This window comes from Dicentrarchus labrax, unplaced genomic scaffold (genome assembly GCF_905237075.1).
Source record: "Dicentrarchus labrax unplaced genomic scaffold, dlabrax2021, whole genome shotgun sequence".
Classification (NCBI taxonomy): Eukaryota; Metazoa; Chordata; class Actinopteri; family Moronidae; genus Dicentrarchus; species Dicentrarchus labrax.
In genome coordinates this window covers 5,948,223-5,974,806 of record NW_026136707.1, presented here as the reverse complement: position 1 = coordinate 5,974,806, position 26,584 = coordinate 5,948,223, and the positions used below count along the sequence as shown (strand labels likewise).

Here is a 26,584-nt window from a genome sequence, read left to right as displayed (position 1 = left end):
TGCGTGCTCAGAGAATTGAGTCTGCAATGTGAAATACTGTTAAAACAAATTCAAAAGTGGTTGTGAGTGACGGGTGTTTTATAAGATTTCGACCGGAATGTGATTGGATTATTGTGGCAGATGAAGAGCTGGTAATACATAATTTATATAATTAGAATTTTATGAATAATCTGACTGGTTTCATTACTGCACTTTACCAGTTCACTATTATAATAAAAACCCTGAAATTTAAACATTGTGCAAAGGATAAAACTATTATACAGATAATTATAATACACCTGATGACACTGCCTATTAGCAAGTATTGAAATCAGAATATTGCAAGTAAACCATTAGCTAATTACCTCCAAAATGTCTTACAAATTAATAAATACCAGTATGAACTCAACCGGTGGTGAAATGTTGCACGACTTTTAAATTTAAGTAGTATTAACTGGTTCAGTTCATGTGACAGACACTATGCCAGTAACCAGAATAATGCAACATGGTAACTAGTATTTCCTATGGTCACTAGTACTTAACAAGTTGATAAGGAAAACATTGATTAAATAATTGACTAGTCAGTATAATAGAAGATAAGATGTTCCATTATTGAACCCCCCTGTAGGAGCAATTCAAAATGAGCCTCCCATGTGCTTTGAGACATGGGGCTGGATTAGTCTGTGGCTGAAAGTGCTCCTGAGCTGCCTCATCACAGAGAGGATGAGAAGGGTTGTCCATGATGTCTTTCAGCCTCCCTCTCATCCTCTTCTCAGGCACAGCCTCCACACTACCCAGATCCATCCACACCACCGAGCTGGCCTCCTTCACCAGTTTTCCCAGTTTTTTAGCGCCACAAGTTCTGATGCAAGACTCCCCAAAACACCTTAGCGAAGAAGATGACAGTCTGGGTTGATCCAAACATAAATTTGAACGTGGTCGTCTGCTCTTGTCACATCATTAATCCTCAGGCTGCAGTTACCCTCTGCAGCTTTACTCAGTACTGAGGTGCGTCCTGTGAACTGTTGTGCTGTTGTATGAGAGTCCATCAAAGACTGCAAGGTATTTTATGTAATGGTACTGGCCCGGGAATGAGGTTGTGTCTGACATGACACCACAACACAGCTCCCCTCCACTGTGGTAACTGTTTTGGGTAGGGTGATTCTCCTGCTTCTGACCTGCTGGAGCACTGAGATGCCTTTGTGGGGTGAGATGAGAAGGAGGGGTAGTGTAGATGATAAAAGTGTTAGTTGTGGTTTTTCTGTTTCATGACGCTATTTTTGTGGATGAACGTGAAAAAAAAGTGACACAATTTGAAACTGTGAAAAAAGTTTAAAGACGAAGTAAACTTAAAATATTTATTTTATGCAGATACACTACATTGCAAATAGTGTTAAAAAAACACTTAACAATATCAGAAAAGCTTAAATACTTTAAAATACCTTTTACTGATAACAAAATGATTAAGCAATGTACATTTCCACACAATAAGACTTTGTTTTAGCTCGTGAAAAGTAGCTGCTTCATGAATGTGTCTGTGATGGCCCACTGATCTGTTACTGTGGTCAAATCTACCACTTTACCACCACTTAATCCGCTGTACACCCCCTCTGTTCTATTCAGTCTCAAACAGGAAACTTTCCTGTTTCTAAAAATGTTGTGCTAAACACTCCACCACTTGTTTTTCAGTGCATGTTTAAAACACAATGGCCAGGGTAAGATGCATTAAAATAAATTAAATACAAAATTGGAGACTGATGGGAACGTTTAGCTGTTGGTTTGAAAGAATAAATGTAATTCTAGACAAAAATAAGAATGTGGATGTTGTTTATACATCCAGATAAATTTATACAAAAATCAAATGTTCAAAATAATACAATAAAACAAAAAATGCTGCATCACAAAATGAATGTTAAAGGGCATCTATCAATTGACACAAGCCAAACATGATTATATGACTCAAAATTATATATAAAAATACAGTATATAATGCACATAAAACAAAATTATTCAGTGACACAAAATCTGCAAGATATTTAAAACCCCTTGAACTTAAAAACAATTAAACATAATTCTGTTCATTTAAATTTCTGTTTCAAAGCAGCAACAAAAAGCAAATGAGGAAACTTATGTACAAGAGAACAAGAGAAAATAGGCACAGCAATATAGAAGTGTGATCTATGTGTGCTCACTTTTTTTTTAAAAATTGAACCTGGGCATATTCACATTCCACTTCCTTCTTCACATTTCTAGGCTCTACATTGTCATATAGGCTTCCCATCTCCATTGCATTGCTCACATAATTTCTGCTCATGCCTCCCACCATGCACCTCTCCTCCTCAAGATAAGAGCTACCCAGCTGATCCATGTCCACAGTGTTTTCTTCCTTCTTCTTCTTCTTGCTCTTGCGCTTCCAGTTCACATTCGCGTAAACCACGTCACTGCCTCCTTCATTCTTCTTCTCTAAGTTTTTATTGGCTCCTTCTGCATTGTTTGGCCCAGAGCTTGCTGAGTCGGCGTTGTTTGGCTCAGAGACAGCTGCAGGAGGGGCGACATCTTCCTGTCTCAGCACACTGGCGTTGACATAAATGTCATCTTCTGTTGTGTTGGGTACCTGCAATTAAAGAGAAGACATCAATGGTACACATACTCTGCTAATCCAAACTTAATTACTTAGTTCTAAGTAGAAAACGGCCCCATACCTCATTTCCCTCTCCACTTATTAGAAGTTGACTCACAACAACGGTGCCCTTAGGAAGGTTATGGCGAGTCTTCTGAGCCCTGAAAAATACAGTAGAACATTTAACCTACATGGTTATATTTGATTCATCTTTTCCCACTGCTCATTTATTAATCAACAGGATGAAACCGTTGATCACAAATGAAAATCTACGCAATATATGACAAACATAGACAAACTGAATCCACAAAGAGGAGCAGCAGTCAAATGTTGTAACTAACAAACAGAGAAATGATGGATATATTACTCACTAGTTTTATTTTTTAAATTTTCATAAAAGATACTAGGTCATGCAGGTCCTACGCTTATTTGAAATGTATGCACCTGTGATCTTTAAATCTCCAATTAACTTAAAATTGATGGCACCTGCCTTAGCAATTTCCCCTTGTATAATGCTGCACTGAAGGGTTTAGTCCGGAATAGCCTTGGACCAAAGGGCACACATGCAGATTGTAAATTAACAGTTTTACAAGACTGTGTTTAATTGGACATATATCTGATCCACCAACCAACTTATTTTAGTGAGAAATCTTAACTTTTGAATTGGTTCGCCTCTCATTCCCACAGTCTTCCCTCACTTAGTGCAGCTAGGGGACAAAATGTTGAGTTTGTTCTGATGGGTGACGACCCAAACAAACACTGCATAATGCCAGTTTTTCCACTATAACAGTTGTGTGTAGAAGGGTATGTCTGAACATTTTGTCTCAAGCTGTTACCGTACCTGATGACTAACAGCAGAGCACATACTAGTACTAGCAGTGCGACAACTATGATGATGGAGACTGTCAGTGTCACTTGGTCTGAAACATACAAGGGACAGTGGAAGATTAGGATAAAGAGGTAACTCAGAAAAGAGATGATTTTTGAATAAACAAGCGAACAGCGTTCTGTGCACAGGTGGGGTTTCAGTCAGAGCTAGGTGATACATAGACTGGGCTGAACTGTAAAATATATACAAATGTCATAATGGGTGGATATACAGCTTCTAAGGACTCAAATTAATCCTAATAAATGAGGCCCCTGGAGTCAGCGGACGAATTTGAACAGTGATGGGATCGGTTATAATCTTCCCCCACACAGAAACAACTGTTATCACATGATGAGCAAAGGTCCATAGTATTTTATCCACTCCTTTTAAGGGCAGACTAAATATTAGAAATGCCTACGTCTAATGTATAACCTCTCATATAATAAGTATATTAATAAAAATGCTTAACATTAGTCTTAAAGAAGAGATTGATTAATAACTTTTTTAATTCATCTAATAAATCTTATAAAGAGCTTTATGAAAAATGTAATAAATTATTAATTAGATTAATTACTAAAAAGCAAATATCTACTTAATAATACCTGGATTTAACAGTAACATAAACAGTCGTAATCATGTGATACATACACTGAACGTCTATTTGACTGGTGTTGGATCGTCCAGCTCCAAGATCATTTTCAGCCTTACAGAAAAAAGGACCACTGACTTCAGAAGCTTTAATGTTTAAAACAGGTCCGGTCCCAATAAAAGTCTCCTTGCTTCCATCAGCTCTGTACCAGGTGTAGTTCCTTACTGCTGGGTTGGCAGTACTACTGCATGTCAGAGTCACAGTGCTGTCTTCTGGTACTGGACCAGAGGGACTGACTGACACTGTGGTGTTTTTGGGTGAATCTGAAAAAGAAATGATTACACTTATGAAAACATTATTTGTATTTCTTATAGGTATAATTTGATCTTATATTTGTCATGAAATAATTAAGTGAGATTATGTCATGATTTTCTTCTAAAGTTATAGTGTCGACACCTTTTTGTAACTGATGACCCTGGAGTGAAAATACCTGGATAATACAACATGGTCACTAGTATTTCCTATCTTCACTAGTACTTAACAAGTTAAAGAGGAGAGACACCATTAAATAATTGACTAGCTTGTATTAACATGTGTGTGATATTGTAAACTGAAAAGCATTAACTAGTAAGGTGGAATTCTAAAAAAAAATTTTTTGATAACAACACAGTGGTGCCAAAGTTGCACATTTATAAATTCTAAACATGTGTTAAATATCTAAATTAGCCAATTAATGAAAAAATAGTTTTATATGTAAATCAGTGTACTGCATACAGCTAGACCTATCAGAGTATATAGAGCATTTTGAGTTTGAAATTTGATACTCACACTGAACGTCTATTTGACTGATGTTGGATCGTCCAGCTCCAAGATCATTTTCAGCCTTACAGAAAAAAGGACCACTGACTTCAGAAGCTTTAATGTTTAAAACGGGTCCGGTCCCAATAAAAGTCTTCTGGTCTCCATCATCTCTGTACCAGGTGTAGTTCCTTACTGCTGGGTTGGCAGTACTACTGCATGTCAGAGTCACAGTGCTGTCTTCTGGTACTGGACCAGAGGGACTGACTGACACTGTGGTGTGTTTGGGTGAATCTGAAAAAAGAATAATTAGTTTCATTCATAGGTGGTATGTAATCTGATATTTGGAACGAAATAAAGTCATGCTTCATGTTTTATGCGTATCCTTTTAGGTTAAATGCATTCCAGATAAAAAAAAAAATGTTTTTTTCCTTTTGTGAGGAGGATCCAACCAACTCCACTTTGATTCATCAGCAAAGGATGAAGCTTGTTAGTTATCAACAACAGCAGCTAGCAATATTTCTGTTTCTGCACTTCCACCCACTTATTGGACTGTTTTGAAGCCTATATGAATTAATTTCCTAATTGCAATGCATAAGCATTGCATGGAGACTGCTGTTTTCCAAAGTGATAGATTTCACATTTAAACTAGCAAGCTGCAACTAATGATTATTTTCAGTTCAGTAGTTTCTGATACTTTTACAATCGATCAATTAATCGTTTAGTCTGTAAAATGTTGGAAATCTGTAAAAAAAAAAGTCCATCACAGTTAATGTGGTGTCTTCCAAAAAAACTGTTCTCAGAAAATCAATTTACAATGGAATAAAACAGAAATAAAATTAGCAAATTCTCAAAGAGGGAAATTTTACTATGTCTCTAAAAAACAAACAAACAAAAAAAAAAAACTAATGATTAATCACCTGTCAACGTTGTTGAGAACTTTTTTTCTGTTGATCGACTAATGGTTAAATACAACTCACATGAAATATCAGCTGTTAAACTTGTGCTAACAGATGACTCAGTGCTGCCATCTTGTTTGTTGTAGACGGCAGTACAGGAGATTTCCTGTCTGTGATGGAGGTGAGAAGCAGTGAAGGTCACAACAGAGGTCTTGACTTTAGTTTTGTTCTGATTCTCCTCCAGTGTCTCCTGACTGTGACCCAGGCTGGGGGTCCATGTCAGAGTTGGAGGATGAGACAGACAGGGAGCTGGAGCAGAGCACTTCAAACTCACTGAGGTTCCCTCCTCCACCTCCAGTGTGGACGGAGTCAGAGTCGGTCTGGGAGGATCATCTGGTGGGAAGGTACATTTTGACCAGTCAGTAAAAATGTAATTCTTCTCCATTTTATATACTATTTGAAAAGTGCAATTAATGGAGAACAAGGTCAAAGCAGTTCTAAATAACTGAAGTGTAAATACATTGACCTTAAAACCTACTTTTTACTGAAATGTCCAACTTTTGTTCAATAAAATCATATTTGAGGCGATTTTTACATTGCACTCTGAAGTAATATTTGTTGCTGTGTTCAGGTTGCATGTTGTTCAGGGTTGTGGTGCAGTCTTTAGCTGTTAAGACTCCTGTCAGTTTTCCTTTTATTGTAGATGAATGAGGATTTCTGCTATTAAACACAACAACATCTTGATAATGTTTCCACATTGCTCTACATGTTCTATCTAAGTTTGATCTATATCCGTCCTCTGTATCAAAGGAGCAGGGGATGGTCACACAGGATCCCCTGAGAACTTCTATAGTCTGCGGCATAGTGACCTTAAACTCTCCACAGTGGACACCTGAAACACAAGACACAAACCTGTAAATGAGAACAAGTGAAAACTACTTACGATAATAAGGAAATTTGACTGTTTGGTTGCCGTGCTAGAATCTTAGCGCTATACCTTTATTCATAAAATAATCCAAAAGATGAAGCTGTAAAGATCTTTTCTAGATAAAAATAAAATGTTTCACCCATCTAATGTAAGAAAAACTTATTTAGTGCACCATGTATTATAGATACTGTTGTTCTGTTGTGTGAATGCTTAACTAACAGTGTGTAGATATAGGTTTTAATAGTTTTATAGTCATTGATGACTATAAAACTGTAAAAATGGGAATGAACTTTAACTCACTCTGCAGCAGACAGCCAATGAGAAGGAGAGTCAGAGCTGCAGCCATCTTTGTGTGTCAGGAGAGGCAGAAACTCTGGAGATTACACATGGAACAATTCACATCTTTAGTACATTTCATCCCTCATAAACTTTTACAGTAGGCTTCATTTGGAGGCTACTATTGAATGCAATATTTGCAGAGGTTGCATACAAAGAAACGTTTGCAATCCTGTATCTATTTCTTAATTTCATGAAAAAAACTATAATTAAACAGTTAAATTAATCAATACTTACTGTAAATACATTTCTTGAAATTTTGCCAGGTTTTTATAAATATTTCATTATTGAGATATTCAGTAAATGGGTAATACTGGTTTTGTTTTTCTACTTATTGTAAAAGATTTGCAAAAACAGACTACTGTTTGACCCACAATTTGTAACATACAGTTTGTCAGAGTTACAACATGCTGCTTTGGTTAAACAAGACATAGAAGATGAAATGATGAAAAGGAAAAACAGGAAGTTATACTGTTTTGTGAAAGGAAAATATGACAAACATATGGTCTCTTTTCTTGATTTCTTTCCATTTATTTACAAAGGTACAGTTTCTTTTTCACAACTATTTTCAACTGTCTCAAACTACAATCAAATTACAGCTTACATTTCAATGGGAACTTTTACCACCTGTGTTTTCTTTTTTATACCTTTAACATTGTTTATTGATCTAATGTTTATGTTTTTATTACTTCATAGTGTATTTAACATTAATGAATTCAATATGTGTCATATAGAAGTTATGATGACTTACATTTTCTTCAGGTCTTCCAGGCAGACAGATCAAGACGTATAGAGAAGTGAAGTTCCTTAAAAGTTTTGTTGCTTTCTCGAACGGCATGCAAGAATTAACTTTAAAATGAGGAAGTTACAAAAGTGCACGTGTGAAAATGAAATGTATGTACTTTTTTTAATCAGTTTTAAACAGTCCCACGTCATATAGGGGAGGCGGACACAGTTGTATGGCACATAGACATTTTATCATCTAACTCCAATTCAACAGCTTTATGTATTTCATATTGAATGTAGATTCAGTTAAGTGATTGTTGACCTGTAGTAGCAGTAGTAGTAGTAATATTAATAATAATAACGTCAATAAAAACAACAACAAAATGTATAATAATGTATATCAATTACTTTAGAAACGGATCAGAGCATTGATTGGGAATTGGTCAAAGTCCTTTACCAGGAGTCAGTGGACGGACAGAGAAAGATCTCATTTAGTTCAAACAGACACATAGGAACAGCTTCTTCCCCAGAGCTGAAGCCTCCGTCACCCCCACCCTCTCACAGGAGTTATAGACTGAAAGACTCATTCACCCACCTGTTGTATTGCACATAAACACTTTATTACAAACGGCACATACACATATACTACACATCTCTTGTCTCTGCTGTATACTGTCAAACTGTTGTGAAATATATATTTTATACTGATACTGACAATGTGCACTATCACTGCTTACCTGCTCATCCAAATGCTTCTCTCTTCATATTTATATGTATTGTAGTACATGTATACTCTAATACAACCCTATTAATGCTACTGGACCAGTTCTAGGTTCAACAGAGTGGGGTAACGATACAAAATGAAACCAGAGACCAGGTACTTTAAATACAAAAACCAGCAGTTTACTGAAATTTAACATAGACAATACATATAACAAATATTAGAACCAGTGAATAGTCCTGCAGGTAACAAAAAAAGTCAAATAGAACTCACCTTCCCCTTACCTAGATTTTAAATAATTTGGTTTAGATAGTTTTTATATTAGATCGGTCTATAAGTAACTGTCTTATTTTCATGTGGACCGGTTGCACCTATTTTTGGTTTCTTTCTATCTCCTTGAGTTTACTCTTTTTTTCTTCCCTTCACAAGTAAGAAAATAAAAGAATATTTACACCATTTTCAAAAATCTTAGTCAAGTCAAACACTTATGCTTTAAATCATAACTTTCACAATTATGAAGACCAGTGTTGGGGGTAACGCGTTACAAAGTAACTGTGGAATCGTCGTCTTTTCGAAACATACTGAGCAAAATACACACAACGCGGAGCGGACGCCCGCCATCAGACAGGAAAACCTTTACAAGCTACCTGGACCAGTGTTATGTCAAGATGGACACTGAGCTAAAGAAAACATTGTCAATGAAGGTATGGTGCATCTCAGGTGATGTCATGGAGTAATCCAAAAGTAATGTAACTAGTAGTGTAACTAATTACTTTAAGCAGCGAGTAACACAGTAAAGTAAGGCATTACTTTTTAAAAAAGTAACTAGTAATGTGTAATGGATTTTGTTTCAGTAACTACCCCAACACTGCAGAATACAATATGAAGTAATACTTAATTTCAGTTCAAGTTCAGTTCAAAGAGAGAAAAGGGGAAAAAGAATAACCCCAACACTACCGCTCTGGCAGCCAGTTTACCAACAGTGTGTACACGGCGGATCCTTTCTGACATGATGGAGCGGAGTTGTCTCTAGAAACTTCATGGGTCCATGGGTTGGCTCGCCATCTTGTATCCCGCGCTTGTGTGTGTGTGTTTGTCGTCCTCCACACACTGCAGAAGAAGCAACACTCAAGTCCAACTTCATACAGGAACAAGGAAAAAAAAACCTGAAAAAAAGAAATGAATTATTCTAACTACATAAACCAGGATAAAGTTTTATAATTACTGTAAATTGCAACATTACTGCCACGTTGTTCACACTGCTGTACTTTTCTCCTGCCCTCATGCAATTAACCACACACCTTTGCTTTACATAAAATACATTTCCACATTTTTCCACTAACACAATATACATTCATACCTCATTTCCTTAACAAACCAAACTAATTAATTAACTGATTAACAGTATGTTTATAGCTTTTTTCCAGTTACAACTGTTAGCTCTTCGCTAGCATTTATTATACTGCAACAAAGCTTCAACGAAAATAATTGAAACTCACAAAAACCGTTGTGGTTTACTAATATAAAATCCTCATGAATCCCCGACCAGGCAGGTGTTACTTTTCAGCTTCTAAATAAACTTTTCATTAAAATATTTTCTCTCGTTAATTTCTCTCCTCTCTGCTCCACTCTCCTTGTTGCTACGGCAACAAGCAGAGAGTCTCTTAAAGGGGAAGTTCATGAGAATTTCTTACAGCCATACTTTTAACTGTTTCCATTCAATTAAAGCTATTGATTGATTCTTACATGAATTCATTTTAATTAATTAACTTATTTATGCATTTCAATCAATTACTTCTATTTATCACATTTCAATGTGGGTTACAGTACTACTGTATTTACATGTATTATCTTTTTTTATCTTGTTTTTATTGATGCCGCTTGTCATTGAGAGGTACCATACAAAATGTTGTTGTATGTCTACAATGACAAAGTGTGTTAACAGCCAATAGGTAAATAAAAGCTTAAAATAAACGAAAACTTATATTCAACATTTATTTGGTTGATGTTGCAACGTCCAGCTCCTAGATCATTTTCAGCCCTGCAGATAAAAGGACCCCTGACTTTAGAAGCTTTAATGTTTAAAACACGTCCGGTCCCAATAAAGTCCTCCTGGCCTCTGTCAGCTCTGTACCAGGTGTACTTGTCTTGTTAAATCATCAGTGTAAACCACGTTATTAATGTAATGTCACAAAGTTGACATCAAACAACAACAACCAGCTTTCTTGCTATGTTTCTGCACCACCACCCACCTGTTGGCCCGGGACACTGAATCTTGAGGCACAGTATATCACCAACACCCAACCTGTTCCTCCTACAAATATTGTTTTCAAATCACACTGTGCTCAGATAATTGAGTCTGCAATGTGAAGTGTGAGTGACAGCTGTTTGATAAGATTTCAACAGGAATGTGATTGGATTATTGTGGCAGATGAAGGGCTGGTAATATATTATTGATACAATTAACGTTTTATGAATAATCTGACTGGTTCCATTACTGAACTTTACCAGTTCATTATTATAGTAAAAATCCTGAAATTAAAACATTGTGCAAAAGATGAAACTATTATACAGATAATTATAATACACCTGATGACACTGCCTATTATCAAGTATTGAAGTCAGAATATTGCAAGTAAACCATTAGTTATTTCCTCTAAAATGTCTGACAAATTAATAAATACCAATATAAACTCAACCAGTGGTGAAATGTTGCATGACTATTAAATTTAAGTAGTATTAACTGATTCAGTTCATGTGACAGACACTATGCCAGTAACCTGAATAATGCAACATGATAACTAGCATTTCCTATGGTCACTAGTACTTAACAAGTTGATATGGAAAACATCGATTAAATATTTGACTAGTCATTATATATAGTATATTATTTTATACAGATACACTACATTGCAAATAGTGTTAATAAAACACTTAACAAAAAAATACCTTTTATTGATTACAAAATTATTAAACAATGTACATTTCCAGTTTAAATGTGAGAATTATGCAGGTTTTAAACTTTTATTTTTATTTTTTTTACTTCTTCCAGTTCTAGGACAAATCCCAGAAGTTGGGTTAAATAATTTTCAGATGACACTAATACTTGAAATATTTGCTTACTGTGTCATCTTTTTTATGTGTAATGATACTCAGCAACAGTGATACAAACAGATGAAACTCAATATTACCCATAAACAAGCTTAGCAGTTTAAGAAAGTAGCGGCTGTACAGCAGTCAGTGAGTCACCTTTTGACCTCTTAATTTCTGAACACAGCAGCTGTAACAATGTTAGACCATTATTCCGTAACATTTCATCAGAAAGCAGTTTTGCAGATTATTGGATTATTATTGTTTCTACAGCAAGGTATGTAAAAATAAATAAATGTAAAACAGAAGAGGATCTGTCAATTTACACAAGCCAAACATAATTATATGAGTAAAAATACAGTATATCATGCATGTAAAACAAAATTATTCAGTGACACAAAATCTGCAAGATGTTAAAAACCTCTTAAATTAAAAACAATTAAACATAATTCTGTTCGTTTGAAATTCTGTTTCAAAGCAACAGCAAAAAGCAAATGAGGAAACGTATGTACAAGAGAACAAGACATTCTGAATATATTGTTTTAAAAATAGGCAGAGCAATATAGAAGTGATCTATTTCTTCTCACTTTTTTTTTTAAATTGAACCTGGGCATATTCACATTCCACTTCCTTCTTCACATTTCTAGGCTCTACATTGTCATATAGGCTTCCCATCTCCATTGCGTTGCTCACAGATTTTCTGCTCATGCCTCCCACCATGCACCTCTCCTCCTCAAGATAGGAGCTACCAGGATGATCCATGTCCACAGCGTCTTCTTCCTTTTTCTTCTTCTTGCTCTTGCTCTTCCAGTCCACACTCGCGTAAACCACGTCGCTGCCTCCTTCATTCTTCTTCTCTGAGTTTTTATCGGCTCCTTCTGCATTGTTTGGTCCAGAGCTTGCTGAGTCGGCGTTGTTTGGGCCAGAGACAGCTGCAGGAGGGGCGACATCTTCCTGTCTCAGCACAGCAGCATTGATAGAAATGACGTCTTCTGTTGTGTTGGGTACCTGCAATTAAAGAGAAGACATCTGTGGTACACCCACTCTGCTAATCCAAATTTAATTACTTAATTCTAAGTATAAAATGCCCGTACCTCGTTTCCCTCTCCACTTGTTAGAAGTTGACTCATAGCAACGGTGCCCTTAGGAAGGTTATGGCGAGTCTTCTGAGCCCTGAAAAATACAGTAGAACATTTAACCTACATGGGTATATTTGATTCATCTTTTCCCACTGCTCATTTATTAATCAACAGGATGAAACCGTCAATCACAGAGAAAGTAGAAAGGAAATGAAAATCTAAACAACATATGGCAAACATAGACAAACTGAATCTACAAAGAGGAGCAGCTGTCAAACGTTGTCTAACAAATAGGGATATGATGGACATGAATATTACCCACCAGTTTCATGGTTCTCTGTGGAAGTCATAATAAAGATCAAAAATTTATAAGTTTGTTATATAAATGAGGTTCCAGGTCTCCTCAGAACATGGTTTACAGATATAGCACAAACTATTACAAGTGTTAAATTGGTTCTGATGGATGAAGACCCAAACAAACACTCACAGGAGTCCAAGTAAAAGTTAGTAAAACAATAGCAGTTGTGTGTGGAAGGGAATGTCTGAACATTTTGTCTCAAGCTGTTACCGTACCTGTTGACTAACAGCAGAGCACATACAAGTACTAGTAGTACTAGCAGTGCAACAACTATGATGATGAAGACTGTCAGTGTCACTTGGTCTGAAACATACAAGGGACAGTGGAAGATTAGGATAAAGAGGTAACTCAGACATGAGATAATTCTTCTGATAAAAGTTTGGACATTGAACTGAAACATCTTTTTTATCACTACTTACTGATTTATGCTATTTTCTTTTTATCAAGAAAGAAAGTATATATGCATAACTTTTTTTAACTTTTTTATTTTTATTTGTTTATTTTTAAAACATTTCATTGAACAAAATGATGCCTTTGGATTAGTTACAGTGTATCACTACCCATGTTTACAATTAATGTGGCAGTAAAAAATATTTTGGGGCATTTCTGATTCAGTATTTCAAACACAAATTGAGGAAATATTAGAGTATGTTGATGAGTAGTCATTAGTCGCATAAATATAATAGTAATAATAAAATATGAATTTGAGAAATCTGAAAGTTTCTAAAAAATCAATAAAAATTCGGCACAACACATACTGTGACATTGTGCAGATGTTTGAGGCTCAAGGCTGTAGAAATAAAACCTCTGAGTAGCAGATCCCAGAGAGTTGGAGCTGCGGCAGAGCAAAGTGGAAAGATTCCTCCATTGTGGTTGATTCACAGTTATGATTATCCTCAGACTTGTCTCATTTAGAGGCTCATTGCTGATTGCAAACTTGTCCGAGTGATTGACAGGTAACCCATCCAAATACCACTGTAAAGTGGGAGACGGCTTTCCCACAGTCTCACAGGAACAGTTGAGCTGGTCTGCAGTTTTGGTGCAATAAAATGAGGGCAGGATCTGTGGAGCAACTGTAATGAATGTAGAGAAGACCGATAAGGTAAGAGTCAAATAAAGTCATTTTTAATCAAGTTCACAAAAATGAAAGGCAAGATGTACTGATTAAACAAAATAATTGTTGAGAAGTTGTGAGTTAAGACTGTCATGAAAGTCCGTTATTCTATGTATTGGAACTCATTGAAGGCTTTATTCTTCTATAATAATACAATTTTCTGGAACAATTTTAACCCAGGGTTAGGTTAGTTTTACCAGTGGGGAGAAATATATGTATTTAGATATGATTTTGACACATAATGTGTTTTATACAGATGATGGCCTGTGGTAACATAGACTAAAGTTGGCAAAATTATGTCATTAGTAAAAAAGAATAGAGAAAATTATTATATATTTTTAAAATTAACTACTAAACAGAATACATTGAATTATACCTTGATTGAGGTAATATAAAAAGTTTTAATCATGTGATACTCACACTGAACGTCTATTTGACTGATGTTGGATCGTCTAGCTCCAAGATCATTTTCAGCCTTGCAGAAAAAAGGACCACTGACTTCAGAAGCTTTAATGTTTAAAACACGTCCAGTCCCAATAAAAGTCTCCTGGCCTCCATCAGCTCTGTACCAGGTGTAGTTCCTTACTGCTGGGTTGGCAGTACTACTGCATGTCAGAGTCACAGTGCTGTCTTCTGGTACTGGACCAGAGGGACTGACTGACACTGTGGTGTGTTTGGGTGAATCTGAAACACAAATATTATTATGTGTTTCATTGTAATTTCTAATATATGTGTTCCATCGAGAGAAAGTTGACCGCAAACAACAGCCGGCTTCCTTGCTGCACTAACACACACTTGTTGGACTACCCAACTGAATCTTGAGGGCTACATGCAATATGTGACCTACGACCAACATGTGCCTCCTCAAACTACTGTGCTTAATGGGTTGACAAGGAAATCCATTAAAATATTGACTAGCCAGTAATGACATGAGTGTGATATTGTTGGCTGAAAAGGATTAACTAGTACAGTGGAATGTAAAACTCTCTTTTTTGATAACTACATGGGGGGTGTTAAAGTTCGGCATTCAAATTATCACCTAAATATCTAAATGAACAAATTAATCACAAAATATTATTATATGTAAATCAGTGTACTGCATACAGCTAGACCTATCAGAGTATATAGAGCATTTTAAGTTTGAAATTTGATACTTACACTGAACGTCTATTTGACTGATGTTGGATCGTCCAGCTCCAAGATCATTTTCAGCCTTGCAGAAAAAAGGACCACTGACTTCAGAAGCTTCAATATTTAAAACACGTCCAGTCCCAATAAAAGTCTCCTGGCCTCCATCAGCTCTGTACCAGGTGTAGGTCCTTACTGCTGGGTTGGCAGTACTACTGCATGTCAGAGTCACAGTGCTGTCTTCTGGTACTGGACCAGAGGGACTGACTGACACTGTGGTGTGTTTGGGTGAATCTGAAAAATAAATATCATTGGTATGTGTTACATTGTCAGTTATAAGTCGTAATATCTGTGTTCCCTGGAGATTGAATTAACTTTGATCATATTCATCCTGGTAAAGCATCATTGTAAAAGAAAGTTGACATCAAACAACAGCCAGCTTTCTTGCTGCACTTCCACACAACAAAATGACAAATAAATGATTTTTATTATTTAAAGGTGTAATGTAATCTGATATTTGGAAATCAAGTAATTTGTCGTGTGTGCTGACCCATTTTTTATAAAATGCATTATATATAAAAATTGTCATCAAAATTACTTTTCTGCTAATCTTTTGTAGAAGATTTGACTTAAAATTGTTTCATGATGAATTAAAAAATTAACTAATGAACTCACATGAAATATCAGCTGTTAAACTTGTGCTAACAGATGACTCAGTGCTGCCATCTTGTTTGTTGTAGACAGCAGTACAGGAGATTTCCTGTCTGTGATGGAGGTGAGAAGCAGTGAAGGTCACAACAGAGGTCTTGACTTTAGTTTTGTCCTGATTCTCCTCCAGTGTCTCCTGACTGTGACCCAGGCTGGGGGTCCATGTCAGAGTTGGAGAATGAGACAGACTGGGAGCTGGAGCAGAGCACTTCAAACTCACTGAGGTTCCCTCCTCCACCTCCAGTGTGGACGGAGTCAGAGTCGGTCTGGGAGGATCATCTCGTGGAAAGGTACATTTTGATGAGTCAGTAAAAATGTAATTCTTCTAAATTTTTTATACAATTTGCAAATTGCAATAAATACAAAACCAGGTCAAGACAGTTGTACATGAGAAATTAATGACTGAAGTGTAAATAACCTTTAAACATACTTTTTGACTGAAACGTCCAACTTTTGTTGATTAAATTCATATTTCAGGCCATTGTCACATTCCAGTCTGAGGTAATATTTGTTGCTGTGTTCAGGTTGCATGTTGTTCAAGGTTGTGGTGCAGTCTGTTTTTGTTAAGTCTCCTGTCAAATTTCCTTTTATTGCAGACAATTGTGGATAACTGCTGTCAAACACAACAGTCCCTTGATCATTTTTCCACATTGCTTTACAGGTTCCACTTAAGTTTGATCTAAAATCGGCCGTTATACAAAAGGAGCAGGGGATGGTCACAGATGATCCCTTCAGAACCTCTATAGTCTGCGGCATGATGACCTTAAACGGACCTGAAACACAAGACATAAATGTTTTTATAAAGAAGAAGTGAATACTACTTTACAATAATGAGGAGTTTAATGTGTTGTTGTTCGTTTTGAGCCTAATGTTAGCTTTTTACTTCAGGCAATCAAATGTGCGCTTCAATCATAAAAGTGGTGTTCCTTTGTCTTTACTACTTTACCAGGAACCAGGGCGATTCAAACTTCCGGGTTGGTTAACAAATATAGATCACAGCTTGAGCACTTTATACCCAAAGTTTTGCCTAATAGCTTATAATCTAGTAATATGAATTCAAAAGTTATTAAATAATGGGGGGGTGGATTCATTTAGGCTAACATATTCCTCGTGGGACAACCAGGTCTCAGTAAGACAAAGTAAATCAATATCATAATCTGATATTAATTAATTCACTACAACAGCTTTTGAAGACAGAGACCTGATATTTAACAGTCCACATTTCATTCTCTTATTTTGTGCTACTGAGGAGATTTAATTTTTATTAGGTTTTTATGTTGAACTCCTCTTGTTTTTATTTCTTTAAATAATTTAGGTGGTCGGGGGACAGACACAGTCTCTATGGGGTTTTGGGTGGGTGACTGTTCTAAAGAAAGTGCAGAGAAGAGTGTAAGACAGCAGCTCTGCTTCCTGGTCCCAACTCTGGACTGTCAGGTTTTAGAAATAAACTTTGTCATATTTCTAGATAAGAGAGCAGCTCCATCCAAAGTGAGATGGATGCAGTCTCTCCTAATCAGACCAGGTTGTCCCAAAAAAGACTTCCAGTTATCTATTAAGTCCACATGGTTTTCTGGACACCACCTCGACAGCCAGCGGTGGAATGACGACATGCGGCTATACACGTCATCACTGGTCAATGGCGGGACCCACGTCATCACTGGTCACATTGGGCAGGGCAGTCCCCGACGTGAATAACTATCTTAATATATTTTCTTCTTTAAATATCTTAGGAGTTTTAAAGATTCAATATCAATTACACTTAATACATGTACCATTATCACTAAAGGAGGCAGAGGAATAGCTAAACATCTGACACACTGAGCAAGACAGAACAGCAGAGGAAGAGGGAGAAGCCATCGTTGAGTGTTTAAATGCTAATGAAGCTAGTGTGTGTGAAAACTTTGTAATTTTTTAGCGAAAAGTCGCTTGATAAAAATACCAAAGTTTTGACTCATCAAATTAAAGTTTTAAGAAAACAAAAGGAGAATACATTTGTAGCTCACAGCATAGGCCTACTTCATTTGCTGTAGTATTCATTACAGATAGCCTATTGTCATACTGTGGTTCAAATACTTGTGAAGTTATAGTTTTCAATAGTTTTTATAGTCAAGGCATCAGTAGTGTAACTGCTGTTTACCAAAGTGATGGATTTCACATTTAAACTAGAGCTGTAACTAATGATTGTTTTTATTTTTGAATAATTGGTTGAGTAATTTATCTATGACTGATCAATTCTTCATTTAGTCTATAAAATGTTAGAATACTGTATAAAATGCCAAGAAAGATATTCAATTTACAATGTTGTTGTAAAGTAGAAAACACAGCAAATATTTTCTCATATTTTGAGAACAGGAAAAAAAATTAGATAACAGATTATCATCATTGATGATATGTGAACTATTTTTCTCTTGATCGACTAATGGATGAATTGATTAATTCTTTCAGCACAAATTCAAAATAAGGCAAGACAACTAAGGGACATAGGTCAATTATAATGTTTGAAATGATGAATTTCAGCAGAGGAAAAATGAACTCACATGAAATATCAGCTGTTAAACTTGTGCTAACAGATGACTCAGTGCTGCCATCTTGTTTGTTGTAGACGGCAGTACAGGAGATTTCCTGTCTGTGATGGAGGTGAGAAGCAGTGAAGGTCACAACAGAGGTTTTGACTTTAGTTTTGTCCTGATTCTCCTCCAGTGTCTCCTGACTGTGACCCAGGCCTGGGGTCCATGTCAGAGTTGGAGGATGAGACAGACAGGGAGCTGGAGCAGAGCACTTCAAACTCACTGAGGTTCCCTCCTCCACCTCCAGTGTGGACGGAGTCAGAGTCGGTCTGGGAGGATCATCTGGTGGGAAGGTACATTTTGACCAGTCAGTAAAAATGGAATTCTTGTCCATTTTATATACTATTTGAAAAGTGCAATAAATGGAGAACCAGGTCAAAGACAGTTCTGCATAAAATAACCAACTGAAGTGTAATTAAATGGACTTTAAAACCTTACTTTTGACTGAAATGTCCAACTTTTGTTGATTAAAATCATATCTCAGGCGATTGTCACATTCCAGTCTGAGGTAATATTTGTTGCTGGGTTCAGGTTGCATGTTGTTCAGGGTTGTGGTGCAGTCTCTTTTTGTTAAGTCTCCTGTCAATTTTCCTTTTATTGTAGACGATTGCGGATTACTGCTGTCAAACACAACAGTCTGTTGTTCATTTTTCCACATTGCTTTACAGGTTCCACCTAAGTCTGATGTATATGTGTCCTCTATATCAAAGGAGCAGGGGATGGTCACACAGGATCCACTGAGAACCTCTATAGTCTGCGGCATAGTGACCTTAAACCCTCCACAGTGGACACCTGAAACACAAGACACAAACCTGTGAATGAGAACAAGTGAATACTACTTTACAGTAATGAGTAAATTTGACTGTTTGGTTGCCGTGCTAGAATTTTTTCTAGATAAATAAAATTGTTCACCCATCAAATGTATTTAGTGAACCATGTATCAAAGATACTGCTGTTCTGTGGTGTGAATGCTCAACTAACAGTGCGTAGATATAGATTTTAATTGTTTTATAGTCATTGATCCAAATATGAATGAACTTTAACTCACTCTGCAGCAGACAGCCAATGAGAAGGAGAGTCAGAGCTGCAGCCATCTTTGTGTGTCAGGAGAGGCAGAAACTCTGGAGATTACACATGGAACAATTCACATCTTTAGTACATTTCATCCCTCATGAACTTTTACAGTAGGGTTCATTTGGCCAGTATCGAATGCAATATTTGCAGAGGTTGCAGATAGACAAATGTTTTGAAACCCTAGGCTACCTCTTTTTTAGAAGTCTGTAAAAGGTTGTGAGAATCTAAAACTCAATTAAACACAGACAAAATGTAATTATTTTTGGAGTTTTAGTCCTCATGAATGCAGAGCGATATAGCTCACCTATTTATTCGTGGGAGAAAAAGGGGATGTATGACTGCTTTTAAATCCCTTTCTTTTTAAAAAAAAAAAACATAGTTGAATAATTAAGTTAATCATTCCTAATTTTAAATACAGTTCTTGCAAATTCCCCATGCTTTTAATAAAGTTTGGTGTTGGAGATATTCAACAGAAGAGATTTGCAAAAACAAATAATTGTTTGTCCCGCACTTTGTAACATTCAGTGTGTCAGTGCTATAGCATGCTGCTGTGGTTAACAAGGCGTAGACGGTGAAATGATGATAAAAAGGAAAAACAGGAAGCTATAGGCCTTCGTATGGTTAAATGGCAAACAAATCATGTATTTTATCTGTTTATTTTCCATGTATTTACCAATCTACAATTTGTTTTAGACAACTATTCAACAAAGCAAAACCACAATTTAATGACAGTTTAAAATATCTGAATAGATTTTTTTCCTTTCACATAGCTTTGGTGTTTTTTCTTTTTTATAACTTTTTTATAAAATTGTTCACTGATCTAACTGGAAAAAAAAGATTTTTAAGTTTAAGAAGCTTGTTTTGTATTTAACATAAATGATGATTTGATATGTATCATATAGAAGTTCTGATGACTTACATTTTCTTCAGGTCTTTCGAGCGGACAGATCAAAGACGTACTGAGAAGTGAAGTTCCTTCACAGTTGTGCTGCTATTTCAAACCGCCTACAAGAAGTTACTTTAAAATCAGGAAGTCACAAAAGTGCATACGCCTGTGACAACAAAATGTACTTTTTCTTACTTACTATGGGAAACATATATAGCTTACAAATTATTATAAATAAGTTTATGAATTGATATTTAATTGTACAATCAAAGTAAATCAAATTACACAATGACTTATAAACAACCAAAGCAACACAATAAATACAATAATTTCAAATACAAATTAATGAATATTTAAATAGATTTTACTCAAATTGAAATATGAGACTTATATTGATTATGTATTGGACTGTTGTTGGATTGTTGTGCTCCAAGATCATTTTCAGCCTTGCAGAAAAAAAGACTGTTGTTTTAAAAAGCTTTAATGTTTAAAACTTGTCTGGCCCCCATTAAAGGCTCATTACTGCTGGGTTGGCACAACTATGTCAGTGTCACATTACTGCCCCCTGGTACTGGAGCAGAGGAACTGACTGGCACTGTGGTGTGTTTGTGTGAGTCTGAAAAATTAATAATAAAACGCATTGTTAAATGTTACATTTGTCTTCCAAAGGAAGAAGGCTGGCATCACCTTTTACCAAGCTTGCCACAGAAACATTTTATTAATCCTCATCAGTTCTGATCTTCACTGTTTTCAAAGTGTTTTCTCTAATTCTGGGAAACTGTGTCTAATTCATTGTAACTGATTTTTAATGTTGTGGGGTTTGTTGTTGTGAAGTGTAATACACAACTTCTACACCCATCTATCCCATAAGAGAGAACTTGATGCAGGATGTAGTGAAAGTGAAACATACCACTGTACAACATATTACTGGAAGCTGACAACAAACAACATCCAGCAGTCTGAATAGGACAATAATTAACAATGACTATATTGCTGTTTCAATCACAGATTGTACTTGAAAACTAAAGTAAGTAAATAAAATAAGTCAAGAGATCAATTTAATATTAATCTCAGTTTTCAGTTTGTATGTTCTCCCCGTGTCTTGGTGAGTTTACTCCAGTTGTTCCCGTTTGCTCTTACAGTCCAAAGTCATGCATGTTACGTTAACCTGAAACTTTCCCAGGCATGAAATTGTCAACAAGATCATCAATAATAAAAATAAAATGTAGCCGCAAGTAGCAATTGACAACATATGACACACAAAAAAAATGCTGCATAACTTTCGGTAATTTTCCTCTAATCAGATCTGTTGATGACTGCAGTAACTCCACTAACTTTGTATCTGGTGTCCTTCCTCCACGTCTCCTTCCACCTGTAGCCCCTTCAGCACCGACTGCATTATTCACTCAGTCTATCTGCTCCCGCTAACCCCAGATCTTCTCTGTCTTGTCCAGGTAGGCCTGAAGTGATCCAAGTTCATCCACAAAGTTTGTAGTATTTTGGAGTCCTAGTTGAATTTCTCTGATTGCTTTTCCCCACCTATGTGAGGTCATTTCCAGCTATCCTGGCAAAGGAAGAAATAACCATTAACTTACACTAGATGGCAGTATGTTCATGTGCTGTCACACTGCAGGAGATTATTTTATGAAATGTCAGTGTCTTCTGAGAGGTGTTTTTTGCCATGATTACTAAATACACTGTCTCAGTATGAGATGCATGAATTCCTTTTGTGAAGTTGTCTTATAATCCTCCCAGAAATTCTCATGAAGACCTAATATCTAATATCTATCTAAATCATAAAAAAGTTCAATGACCAGTGTGGTCATTAAACATTTCAGGTGATTGTACACAAATGGAAACTAATGAAATATATTCTGTTTCTGCCCATAGACCCTCCTGAATGTTACACATTGGACCTTTAATTGACTAACGCAATTAGTAGCATATCTGGATACCTTAAATGAAATGTATTGTTTAAACCAACTTGGATATTTATGATGCATTTATTACAATTTATAAATCACAATTAGACATTATTCTAACTAAGCTGTATTTAAAATACAATATCATCTTAAATCATACCAGGTCATTTTGCTGAAAACTCTCCCGACTGGCTAAGAAATAATATGTATTGAGAAGATGATTAAACATGCACAGTCGACTTCTGCAGCTATAGAAATAGCACAGTTCATCAAATCATTTCACAATACAGAAATTCTGTCTCCTGGTGTTATAAGACATCTTACTGAGATTCATACAAACGTAAAGATAGTATAGGACTGTCATTAATTGTCATTGTCTTAGAGTGGAACACATTAACATTAACAATGATGCTTTATTGTATAACTCAATTTAATTTACAGCCCAGTGACACTTCATTTTTTAATGTATGTACATGTAAAAGACAAAACACTGACAATACAGTCATTCAGTCCATAAACATTGCCTAGAACACCACTGCTACAGTCAAATTATCAAATGAAACAGTTTAAACAAAAGTTACACAGAACAAGTTCTATTTATGCACAATATTTTTGTCTCTAAATTGAACCTGGGCATATTCACTATTCTCTGCCTTCTTTGCATCTTTTCCAGTCACAGTGTTGCCATATAGACTCTCCATCTCCCGTGCATTGCTCACGTAATTTCTGCTCATGCCTCCTTCCATGGACCGCTCCTCCTCCAGATAGGAGGTACCAGACAGGTTCCTGTCCACAGCATGTTGTCCCTTCTTCTTGCTCTTGCTCTTCCAAATCACACTGGAGTAAAGCACATCACTGCTTTCCTCATTATGCTTCTCTGAGCTTCTACTGGATATCTGTCGATGTCCTCGATGAGAATTTGGTTCATCTTTCCCCCTGATCATGTTGGTGTTGATGTAAAATTCTTCTTCTAATGTGATAGACACCTGAAAGGGAAAAAAAATCAGTGGTACAGATATTCCACTAGATTATCCCTTTTTAATACCCAAATTATAAAACAGTCTGTACCTTATTTCCATTTTCACTTGTAACATCTTGACTCATCACAGCTGTGCTGGTGTCACCTGTACACTGGCTCTTTGTAGGGTTATGGCGCCCAGTCCTCTGAGCCCTGAAAATAAAAAAGTAGGACACCCCATCCAATTTACATTGACATATTCACTTCCATTTTGGTTTTCAGCCAAATCATGTATTATTTGACAAAATGCAGAAGTTTATTCAGAGAGAAAGTAAAAAATTAGGTTAGACAAACTCTAACTGGCATGACTTAAATTATATAAATATATACTGTAGTTATCACTGATAGAATACAGCTGCCAATCATTACTTACTTACATTACTATTCTGTAGAAGCATAATAATCAGTGCTAAAAAATGTCAGAATTAACAATAAAATAACCTTATGAATCACAGATTGCACCAGCAACAGTCACTGTTATATACAGTATGCTATATATGGGTTGTGGACTTGCTGGTCATTGGGATTTTACATACTTTAAAATTCATAAACTATTCATTATTTTGTGTATTCACAAGAAATTGTCTGTTAAAGCTTGAAAACTTAAACTGGTTCTGACAAACACTACATAGAGTCAGTATTTATACTAGAGTTAAGTTAACAACAAAAGCTTTACTGTGCAGGGTTTCATGGCTTCTCAAGTTGTTACCTACCTGAAAGCAAACAGTAGAGCACATATTAGTGCTGCTGTAAGTGCACCGACTGTGACGATGAAGACGGGCAACGTAACTTGACCTGAGAATTATGTATGAGACAGAACAGAAAATTAAGGAGGTTTGTCAGAATTAGACATATATATTCGGATTATTTGGTGAAGAAGACATACATGGAGCTTCCTGGGTTTTTCCTGTGGGTGTATTAAACACATAACTCAATTATAATCTGTTTTAAGGTGTTACATCGTGTATTGGTAGTATATAAAACTGTCATAGAAGAGAAGTAAAAATAAAAAAATCTAAGAAATAGGTTGAGTGATTAATATATAATATTTGCACTACAGACATTATCGATATGAATTCCAGAAGCAGAAATCAAGAGTGTGACTAACTAACATGTCCCTTACATATACAGTATGTACAGTATGTGAAACAGTTGGGAGCTGACAACAGAATAAAAAATGTAAAAACCAAAACACTAAATGGAAATATATATACTGTGCTGATATAGAGAATATGGCATTGGGTTCCAGTTGATCAGAATTTCAAGAAATTCTCATAGTTTCCAACTAATCAAGAGGACTTGTATTTAGCACAAAGACAAACCATGATTTTCTGTAGATGTTCGAGGCTCAAGGCTGTAGACACAAAAACGTTGACTGGCAGATCCCAGAGAGTTGGAGCTGCGGCAGAGCAAAGAGGAAAGATACCTCTCCTGTGGTTGATTCACAGCGATGAAGCTCCTCAGGGCTGTGTCATTCAGAAGCTCATTGCTGATTGCAAACTTGTCAGAGTGATTGATGGGTAACCCATCCAAATACCACTCTAAAATGGGAGAAGGGTTTCCCACAGTCTCACAGGAACAGTTGAGCTGGTCTGCAGTTTTGGTGCAAACAGAGGAGAACAGGATCTGTGGAGCAACTGTAATGAATACAGAGAAGACCGACAAGTTAAGAGTCAAGTAAAGTCATGTTTAATCAAGTTAGCAAAAATGACTGTATCTCTGGGGACCCAAGGAAGTGTAGTGTCAAACTTGGCACAATTTGGATATGGGACACATTCAATGTTAATAAACTTTGAATAAACAAGCGAACAGCCCTCTGAGTACAGGTGGGGTTTCAGTCAGTAAAATAAACAGTTGTAATCATGTGATACTCACACTGAACGTCTATTTGACTGATATTGGATCGTCCAGCTCCAAGATCATTTTCAGCCTTGCAGAAAAAAGGACCACTGACTTCAGAAGCTTTAATGTTTAAAACAGGTCCGGTCCCAATAAAAGTCTCCTGGCCTCCATCAGCTCTGTACCAGGTGTAGTTCCTTACTGCTGGGTTGGCAGTACTACTGAAGTAAATTTGGTTTCCTTGGTAAAATCTGTAGTAAAAAAAAGCACTATACCCTTGTTCATAAAGTGATACATTATAATAAAATAAAATAAAATGAGGACTACAAGGAGTCTGATTTGTTCCCATAGTATTTTTTTCCTATATATTTAGATAAAAAAAAAATTTCACTCGTCTAATTAACTTTCTCAGAAGAATCCAGCAGAACACTTTTGTAACTCACTGCATTTCAGCCAATGAGAAGGAGAGTCAGAGCTGCAGCCATCTTTGTGTTTCAGGAGAGGCAGAAACTCTGGAGATTACACATGGAACAATTCACATCTTTAGTACATTTCATCCCTCATTAATTTTTACAGTAGGGTTCACCTGGAAGCCAGTATTTAATTTAATATTTGCGGAGGTTGCAGACAAAGAAACGTTTTGCAATCCGGATCTGTTTCTTCATTTCATGAGGTCACGGTGACACAGCACAGCTATTTATCATTCGTAGAGGAATAAGGGGACGTATAACTGCATTCCTTTAAAAACTATAATTGAACAGTTAAATTAATCAATACTTCAATCAAGGTCTAATCAATACCCACCCTTTGTAACATTCAGTTCAGTGCTACAACATGCTGCTTTGGTTAAAAAAGACGTAGAAAATTAATAGATAATAAAAATGAAAAACAGGAAGCTATGCTGTTTTGTGAAAGGAAAAAAATGACAAACATACTATGTCTGTTTTTTTCAGTTTATTTACAAAGTTACAATTTATTTGAGAGAATTGGTTTCAACATTCTTAAACCACAATCGGACGATTTTGCCACCTTTCACATAATTGGTGTCTCTTCTTTTTTCTACCTTTGACATTTTGCACTGTAATTGTTGAGAGTAAAGTAACCTCATGTTTATATTTTTAGAATTTTATAGTACATTTAAAAAAATGTTGATGTAATATGTGTCATGTAGAAGTTATGATGACTTACATTGTCTTCAGGTCTTCCAGGTAGACAGATCAAAGATGTATAGAGAAGTGAAGTTCCTTCAAAGTTGTGCTGCTGTTTCCAACAGAATGCAAGAATTAACTTTAAAATGAGGAAGTCACAAAAGTGCAGATTCATGTAACAATGAAGTT

The 26,584-nt window shown here is 36.1% G+C and overlaps 1 protein-coding gene across 1 annotated transcript in view; it reads right to left on the bottom strand.

The window, feature by feature from the left end:
- LOC127366964 (sialoadhesin-like) overlaps positions 1-26,584 on the bottom strand; it is an 88,203-nt gene that overhangs the window by 19,081 nt on the left and 42,538 nt on the right. The window contains exons 14-16 of the mRNA XM_051406440.1: positions 15,264-15,527; positions 14,526-14,789; positions 5,037-5,148 (exon numbers count right to left, since the gene is read on the bottom strand). Of these exons, the coding sequence (XP_051262400.1) occupies positions 5,037-5,148; positions 14,526-14,789; positions 15,264-15,527 (640 nt within the window). The remainder of the gene's footprint in view (positions 1-5,036; positions 5,149-14,525; positions 14,790-15,263; positions 15,528-26,584) is intronic.